At 47.5% G+C, this 9483-nt stretch overlaps 1 protein-coding gene across 1 annotated transcript in view; it reads right to left on the minus strand.

The window, feature by feature from the left end:
- Positions 1 to 384: 384 nt before the first annotated feature.
- Positions 385 to 9483, minus strand: part of otub1b (OTU deubiquitinase, ubiquitin aldehyde binding 1b) — a 16497-nt gene continuing 7398 nt past the window's right edge. The window contains exons 2-6 of the mRNA XM_043682978.1: positions 5710 to 5808; positions 5213 to 5331; positions 4087 to 4171; positions 2955 to 3149; positions 385 to 1646 (exon numbers count right to left, since the gene is read on the minus strand). Of these exons, the coding sequence (XP_043538913.1) occupies positions 1449 to 1646; positions 2955 to 3149; positions 4087 to 4171; positions 5213 to 5331; positions 5710 to 5808 (696 nt within the window). The 3' untranslated portion in view covers positions 385 to 1448. The remainder of the gene's footprint in view (positions 1647 to 2954; positions 3150 to 4086; positions 4172 to 5212; positions 5332 to 5709; positions 5809 to 9483) is intronic.

Below are 9483 nucleotides of genomic sequence, written 5' to 3' on the forward strand. Positions count from 1 at the left end.
CTCTGATCTCCAGCATCTGCAGACCTCACTTTCTCCTCTTTGCAGTAGTACCAATCCATAGCAGTGACTATTGACTACAATCAATAGAAGAGAACCTAATACTCAAATAAACTGGAAATGACATATCTTCATGGACATGACACCCATTATCATTATCACCTTATCACCTAACTTTTCCCGTTCACAGAGGGAACCATAAGCAACTAAGGTGATCATCACAGGGGTCAACATTTCAGGTAGTTCCATAGCTCAGGGTTGAAATCATTCAGGGACAAGGGGAGCGGACACATGCACACCACTCACCAACTTACACAATGTTCCAAAGCTCAGTACAACTACCTTCCTATAAATCTGTTCAAACAAAACACTCGCTACATGTCAGAGTGAGAACCAAGATGTTTATTGAAGGGAAGCAGTCACCTGTAACCCTAACATGAAAGTATATTTGCGGTGGTATTACTGAGTGCCTGTCTGGTAGAGATCATTCCGAGTGGGTGAAAATTCAGCACCTCCTCCAGGATTCCAGCTCTTCACATCTTCACCCGAAGGTGAGCAGTGAGCAGGAGCATCGGAAACCTGAAAGCTTTTTCCACACAGAGACTAGGTGGATAGTTCACACCTTGTAAAGATCCCATTAAAGCTTGAAGAATTAACCCAATTTCAACTCCCCAAGCCCAATGCAGGGATGAGCGCGCGGTAGGGAGATAGACAGAGAGGTGGGAACAGAAAAGGGGTGGGGGGGGGAGGAGGTCAGAGCAAGAGGGGCACAGGAAGGAGGCTGCAAGAGAAAGGCAGCAGGGAACAACAGGGGAAATACAGTGACACATGGTGGAAATCACAGATACAATCCCCCTAAAAATGTCAGTGCAGTGTGGAGTTAGCTTATCCAGCCGGTCCGGGTTACAGCTCAGACCGTCAGGCAGGTCAGCCCAGAGTCAGTAAGTTCCACATGGTGATCTCTCCAGGAGGCAGCACCAGCTCTTTGGGTCACTGTGAGAAAGGACAGGCCGGTATCAGTGTGTGTGTGAGACAGACAGCGCTGCAGCTAGTCTCTCAGGGAAATGGCAGAGGTACAGAGTGATAACCTTACCCGGCACAAACTGTACAACAGCAACGGACAACTGGCAGGTAGGCAACACCAACATAGATGGGGGGAGGGACCCTGGGGAGATAGGTGAGGGAGTAGGGGGTGGAAAGAGAAGTGGGGAGAAGCAGAGAGGGAGTTCAGAGGGAACAGGGAGGGAGCAAATGTCACCAGATATCACACAGCCGATTTGTTAGAGAGGTGAATGAACAACGACAGGGGAGTGTTAAAGAGAGATCAGTGACTGGCTCCCTTTAATAACATGACAGCTCATGTAACAAAGTGGAACAGAATGACCATTATCATTTACAACCCACACAAACTCTGTACAATATCTTCTTGTGTACGTTTTGATCTGTACAACCTATTTATAGAGAATGTCATAGTGTCCTGGCCTGTACAACAGGAAGACCCTGGGCTCCGAGCCCTCAGGGAAGATATGCTGGTTGGTTGAGTTTCCTTCTCCTCTGTCCATGTATTCCACCCGGATCGAGGTGTTCAGAGCCTGCGCTAACGCGATGATGTGAATGTGGTCGCTCTCCTTGGCCATTGGCTCCACTTCCTGGGGAGGGGAACACGGAATGGGAAATAAATTTGGCAATCGATTCATCCAGCCCCAGTTTTCGCAGCCTTCTCTCCCAGGAATGGAGAAAACAAGTGGGCAACTGTCTACTGCCTCCTCTCCTGATCTTGTGGACTGGGGGGAAATCACCTCCCATCAGATCCACTGCGTTATCAGAGGGACCAACTTTCAGGAAGGAGAGCTGCCCGCAACACCTCTGGTTCCAGATCAATAAATGGAAAGAAAATGAAGGGAGGTGCAAAACAGAATTATAAGGATAGTATCAAACAGAGTGACTGACCAGACTTTGACAAAGACCAACAAAAGCTGAAAGGTGATAAGAGGGTTTGAAAATGAAGAAAGGTTTGAATAGGGGGGAAACTCAAGCCTGGAACATCAATATCAAACAGTCCTGAGAGTTCTGAATAAGTGACATCCTCAGTGCTTGGGAGTCTCCTGTGAAGCGCTTCTGTGATCTTTCCTCCGGCATTTGTAGTGGTTTAAATCTGCCGCTTCCGGTTGTCAGTTCCAGCTGTCCGCTGCAGTGGTCGGTATATTGGGTCCAGGTCGATGTGCTTATTGATTGAATCTGTAGATGAGTGCCATGTCTCTAGGAATTCCCTGGCTGTTCTCTGTTTGGGTTGTCCTATAATAGTAGTGTTGTCCCAGTCGAACTCATGTTGCTTGTCATCTGCGTGTGTCACAAAAGTGCGTCACAGGAGGCTCCCAAGCACTGAGGATGTCACCTAGACAGGGGACGAAACGTATGCAACAAATTCCCAGCTCGGCAAACAGAACCACAACAACGAGCACCCGAGCTACAAATCTTCTCACAAACTTTGAAGTTCTGAATAAATCCTATGGGGAATTCAGGAGAAACACCCTCCCTGCCAGAGACTGGGGAGAATGTGCTCCCACACGGAGGGGTCGAGGAGACTGTTTGAGGAAAAAGCTGGATAAACACATGGGACAGAAACAAACAAAAGCATAATGTGATGGAGGGAAATAACGAGGGGACTAGGCAGTGGGAGGAGGCTTGCGATAAGCAGAAGTGCAAGCACAGAGTCAAAGTGCTGAACTCTCCAGCAATCGAGTCTGTCAGTCCCATAACAGAGGAGTGCTGAGCAGGGTCAGTGCTCCCACCTCAGTTACTGGCAATGACCAGTTAGTGACAGTGCCCAGTGGATCTGTATCCATCAGCTGTCTCAGTGTACAGAGTTGTCAGGCAGAGAGGGGGAGTGGGTGGACAGCATCGCAAAGAGGGGTAGAACACTCTTGTAAAAAAAAACACTCGTAAAAAAACTTCACCTGCTGACAGAATTCCTTCACTGTACGGCCTCCCTCAATGAAATGTTCAAAGAAAGCAGATTCTCGCTGAAGATAGCCTGAGGTGAGGAGTCTCAGGTAAACTACCAGGTAGTCAGACGTGCTCTGGTCATTAAACGCTGTCATCAGGTTAGACAATGAACCCTGCTTCTCCACGAGGTCAATCACATCCATAAACTACAAAACAAACAGGGAAACAGCCTGTCAAAGCAGACTGCCATCTATATCCAAGCCAATATTACATTGTGACAGAACCCCCCTCATCCTACTGCTTCTGAAAAATAGCATGAAGTTTACAGGCAACAGAACACCTCCTGCACATACCTTTCTAAGTATTGTTGGAGACTGTATCAGCTTAACCATTATATCCTTCCCCTGTAAAACAGCATCTCTTCAACCAAATGACTTCTCCTTGCAACAGGCCATTCAACCTCCCTCAAGCCTGAAACACAGGAACAGAAAGAGGCCACTCAGCCCCTCTCCTTGTGCCTATAACACAGGATCAGAAAGAGACCACTAAGCCTGTCTAGCCTGCTACACAGGAACAGGAAGTGATCATTCAGTGAGATTACAGCTGAGTTGTGTTGATGGTTAGGGTGCTGTTAGTGTACAGACTCCCCCACTGCACTCCCCCCAAGCCCCCCCCCCCCACTTCAGGCAGTTTGAAGGATTCACATGCCGCAGAATCCCCCACAGCACTCCATTCACCAGATGATTTCCTAGGATCAGGGAGTCTCGCCCAATGAGTGACCTGGACGAATATCCTCTGGTTATTAGAAAGATGTCATTGAACCACACAAGATGCTGAAGGTGCACAGACAGGATCTATACATTATGTGATAGACTCCCCAGCCAGGGTGAGAGTGTCTTGGAAAAGGGGCCAAGTTACTTCAAACTGAGTTGAGGAGCAAAGTGTTCACACAGCAAGGGGCATACATTTGGAATCCCCTACCTGCCCTCCAATCAGCCTGGTATTTAAACAGTTTCTGCACTGATTGAAGCTGTGCTCACATCTCAGTGGGGAAAAGGGCTTCACTCCCGACCTGAGCTTATGGAGCACATATGCACTGACCCACGGCAGTTACAGCATGAGGACGAGCAGAGCCACACTGACCGTGTTGTGGAAATCCTCGATTGTGAATTCTGTGAAACCCTGGGTCACCAAATCTTCTTTGCTCTTCGAGGCAATAGCTTTAAATCTGTAAAGAAAACAGTGGCAGAAATCGTTGGGAAAGAATTTGCTAGCTTTTATCCAATAAAGCAGAGTCAAACATTTTCTGATAAAAATCTCTGGCTGCCATGTAACAAGACAGTACAAGGAGGCTAGCCATGTGGGCAGGGTTTCAGGGTCAATAAGATTTTGGGGGGGGTGGTGGCTAGGGATCGGTACTGGGACCATAATTACTTACATTAGTCGCTTAGATGAGGGAAGGGGATATACTGTCACTGACTTTGTGGATAACACAAAAATACATGGAAGGGCAAATGCTGAGGGTAACAGCATCTGCAGAGAGATATGGGCTCTGCACTTTGACAGGAGGACTACATGAGCTGAATATTAGTTAAATGAAGACAGACCACAGAAACCTACATAACAGAGGGATCTGTGAGTCCTTGCGCATAAATAACAAAAGCAAACATCCAAATTCAGGGGGAAACAGGGAAGATAAATGGAACGGTCTTTATTTCAAAGGGGATGATGTATAAAAATAGGGAAGCTTTGCAAAAGCTATACTTTGCTAAAACTGCTAGAATACCACGGACAGTTTTGGTCTCCTTATCTAAGGAAAGACAAACTGGCTTTGGAGGCAGTCCAGAGAAGGTTCACTCAGCTAATCCCAGGTATGGAGGGACGATCTTACGAGGATATGTTGAGTAGATTGGGCCTGTAATCATTGATATTTAGAAGAATGAGAGACGACATTATCTCAGAGTAAAGGGCTGCAGATTTAAATCAGAGATGAGGAGGAATTTCTTCTCTCAGAAAGTACTGAATCTATAGATTTCTTTTTAACTGCAGAGGGTTGAAGAGGCTGGGTTGTGAAGTATATTCAAGGTTGAGAGAGACTTTCAATTAGTATGTGAATTGAAGGTTATGGGGAATAGGCAAGGAGGAGGAGGTGAGGGTATCAGATCAGCCATGATAGACTGAATGGCCTACTGCTGGTCCTTTGTCTTATGATCTAAGGTGATGTAGGTAGGAGCTGCTTGGAGATGGGTGTTGTCGGGGAGATTCATACTTCTGTAACTGTTTGCTGTCCTCAAGGAGAGCCTCCAGATGTGCAAAACCAAACGCTCGATAGAAACAGTTGCCATCTGGTCTGGTCTTCCGTATACAACAATAGCGTTTGTGCAGGTCCTGGGAGAGGAAAGAAACAGGAATATGAGAGGGGCCCAGGCTGCTGCGCGTCAAGATCTGTCTCCTACACTGGCACAGTCTGCTCCGTGTCGAGGTTCTCTCTCTCTCCCCCCGCCCCAGGTCAGCGCTGACAGAGTGCTAACCTATGAAAGTTCCTGCCTGCCTTCCTGTTGATCCAGCCAATGTTGAATGAAGAATTATAGTGTGTCCAGGACAGCAGGGACTTACTGATGAAAACAACTCCTGAGACGGGGTTAAGGGCTATAAAACCCAGGCCATATCTCGCCACCACTTTCCAGCAACAACTTTCCCAGTATTCAAATCACTGTCTGTGTCCCTCCAGCCACATTTTCCTCTCAAAGCAGAAAATGCACTTACCTTGACTTTTAACTGATAGACCTGGTCATCCTCAGCATACTCCTTGTAGAGCACAGACAGCTCTAACTTCTCTGATACTAATGGGTTTGTTGTGGCTATCTGTCAGAGTAACAAAAGGTCACAAGGTGAGTCTGAAATTCTGAGCCACATACTGACAGGCTTAATAATATCATCTGGGTCAAAACCCAAACCCCTGACATTTTCCTTCACTCCTTTAAATTCCTGAGCCAGCTGAAAGATGGAGCTCTGAGCTAGTGGTTTGGAGTCTGGTTTAGTGGGTCACTATCAAAGGAGGTGGGAGAGGATATGTGGGGATGGGGCAGGCCAGGAAGAAAGGATGTTAACAAGAACAGGAAAACAGACCCAATCGATCAGTGCCATTGTGGTAAGAAGTGATGGCAGGGAACCCAACAAGAGGACTCAGCTCCTCACTCAGGGATTCGTGTCTTATCAAAGGCATAACCAATCGCACAAGATTGGACTGCGCAAGACATCGCTGCCAAACCAGACCTGGGGTTGGAGGAGAGGGTCTTTCTCCAACTCCGAAAATTAAAAAGACATTCCCTCAGCTCCATCCCCATCAAACACTTCTGGGATAGGGACAACAAGGTGTATCTGAAAATAAAGTTTCCCTCATACTAACCCCATTGCTCTGGGACTTTACCCAAGGGGGTAAAATGAAAGCTCCTTTGGTCTTTTCAAGGAGTTCAGGGAGAAAAATACAACAGCCCCTCCTGGGGAGTCATACCGGGATCAAACATAAATTAAAAAGTCAAACAGAAACTTATACAGCAGAACAGAAACTTACTAAATTCAAATCTCATCTCCTAGGCTGATGATGTATTTCAGCCCCTGCAGGGCCCATCGCTCTCGAACGGCCTTGATGGTCATGGTGAGTGCCGCATGCTCCCTCTCCAGGGACACCTGAGTGTGAATGTAACTGAGAAAGAGGGGCAGACAGTGGGGAATGCCCAGCCCCGTCTCGGCCTACTGCCTGGACCTGTTATTAATGGTCACTTGGCCAGACCCAGTAGTTGTCCACCCCTCCCCCGCACCAGGCGTGGGACGGAAGTGCAACCAAACTTTAAGCAGCAGCTAGAAAGAGGCTGCAAACAGACATATTCCACATAGATATGGAAAATCACTTCCTCCAGGCCACAGACCAAGCACCTCGCCCGTCACTCAGTGAATTTCCTACGGCTGCACGGGGTGATCACATGCAACACCCTCCACCCCAGATGTAACATGGGACGATCCTTTCTGTAGTTAACCCTCCACTGGGGATCCCCGCCACTGAAGAGTCAAACATCACAACAAGGAGTCCCTGGGTGACGGGTGGAGACGGGCAGAGCGCATACTACCAGCCTGAATAGGGAATGCCTCTGCACTGTTTGAAAGAGCATCAGGAGGATTTCCTTCAGGCAGCTCAGAGTCCGTGGCACAGGGCTGATGTCGAGTTCCAGGTGGAGAGTTTGTCTGGATGCTGACCGCATGCACGCTCCGAGCCACCTCAACTTCACGTGAGGAGCCTGGGCCAAGCACCTTATTGGTCAGGCTGTGTATGACACACTATGCTGAATGACAGCTCCGCCCACCTTGCCCAACCAGCCCGCTCCTCCACCATCCAGCAGATCCTGAGCTCTCTCCTCCCTCAGCCAGTTCAAACCGCTCGAGGAGGAACTTGTTATTGAGCAGTGGCTCCCAACTGAGTGCCACCAACTCCTGTAGGAGACAGCTCCTGTGCAAGTTGAATTAGAACTAGAATTGACATCCCCTGCTTAGCAACTCTAACACATCGCTCTACAACCCTTCATCTCCTAACCTAACAAAACCCAACCCCAACAATCTCATCTCTGACGTCTGTAACTAATTCCCCAGATTGTTATATTGGGGGGCAGTGGGTTCTAATAGCTGGAAAGGCGGAGCAGGTGTGGCAGCACCTGTGCAGGGAAAACACAGGTCCAGTGACCCTCCCTCAGAACTGATGACAGCTAGAACAAAGGTAGGTTTTATGCAGAAGATAGAGCAGGGGGAGGGCTGAGGGATGAGGAGTAAACGATAGGAGGAAGTCGACCCAAAACAGAGGGAGGAACAGTTGGACTAGGAGTAGATAATGATCAGTCTGGGAGAATGAATGGCTGCTAATGGGGACTATTAGTGGCTAACAATGGGCTGTGTGTAATAGTAGACAATGTGATAACAAGTAAAAAGCAAAAGAAGCTGCAGTTGTGACAGAAACTGCTTCTTGATATCACGCGTGAGTAGCCACGTTGAACTCTTAAGATATTGCCCCTGACTCTGAACTCCGCAAAACAGGAAATAGGATTTAATTGGGCAAATCAAAACTATTAGAAATTTTAAACACCTAAAGCAAAATTTCTCTTCATAGCCCACATTCATAGACACAAGTACACTCACTCCTTTGTAACTGTGTAACCTCACAGACACACAGCAGGCACCAATGAGCACCTGTCCCAGCAAAATCCAGACAATGGCTCTGCAAGCCAAAGTTCTCCAAAACTTGGAATTGAGCAAAAGTGGACCGATCCATTGCTACAGCACAGAATTCAATTCTGACCTTCAAACAGGGTCTGCACAGGTGCCCCGAGGAAGAGTCATCGGACCCAAAACTTTAACTTTGATTTCTCTTCACAATTGCTGCCAGACCTGTTGAGCTTTTCCAGCAACTTCAGTTTTTGTTTAGAGTCTGCAGAGAACTCACTGGTATTGATGCAGGTACAGAATCTTGAGTTCGGGATCTGACAGCAGACCAATTCAAATTCTCAACTCCATCCTGGACCAGCAAGTAGCTGAGCAGAAAGGGGTGACAAGTCTACTCTTCCTTAACTCAATGTAGCCTCGAAGTAGTGAAGCCACAAGGTTTCAGAGTGGTTTCCCTGCTCAAAGAGAACAGTGTAAAGGTGAATACAAATGCTTGCCCACAGAAACAGAAGCTCTGCAGATGGAGACTCACCTGACTTGAGATGCTGGGTTGACTGACCTGACTCATGTAGATGGCTATCAAGTAAAGAAACCCATCACAACTCACTCACTGGCACGTGGTAAAGCAGCCATAACACACATTGCAAGAGATCAGCTTGACTTTCTGACCAGGATTCACACCCGAGACTTAAAATCCTAAGGATTTTGAAGTCACTCCACCTGACAATGGAGCGGCAATCGGAAAGCTTGTGATTTGAAATAAACCTGTTCGACCAATAACCTGGTGTTATGTGACTTCAATGAAATTGTCCAATGAAACAGATTGAATGGTCTCTCATCTGTCAGATCTGGCACCAGACAGCTACCCCATGTTTCCCCAAGTAACAACACCTCAAAGCAGTTGACAAAACCAAACCACTGCGAGCAGCCCACAGCAATCAGCTCCTGTCATTTGATTCAACAGCCCCATTCACAATTGGTAGGACATTACTTCAGCCACGTTGAACAACATTCATACCCCTTTGCAACAAGAGGCAGCACTCCGGCAGATTCTCCTATACCATGATAGGGAACTGGAGCACCCACTGCCCCTCACAATGGCAACTCAAATCGTTCACTACTCTGGAAGATTCATTCTCTCTCTGGTCACATCTTGTGTGGGAGGATGCAGAGTTAACCAGGAGAACAGCTTTCCCCAGTTCTTCAGGTACATTGGTGTGTTCCAACACTCAGATCTTCTCCACAAATTTATCAAGTGCCTTCAACTTACTCAGATTCCCTTAGTGTAGAAGAATATGCTGGTCACCATCCGACTACATCACAGTAACGGCG

Source organism: Chiloscyllium plagiosum, chromosome 45, assembly GCF_004010195.1.
Source record: "Chiloscyllium plagiosum isolate BGI_BamShark_2017 chromosome 45, ASM401019v2, whole genome shotgun sequence".
Classification (NCBI taxonomy): domain Eukaryota; kingdom Metazoa; phylum Chordata; class Chondrichthyes; order Orectolobiformes; family Hemiscylliidae; genus Chiloscyllium; species Chiloscyllium plagiosum.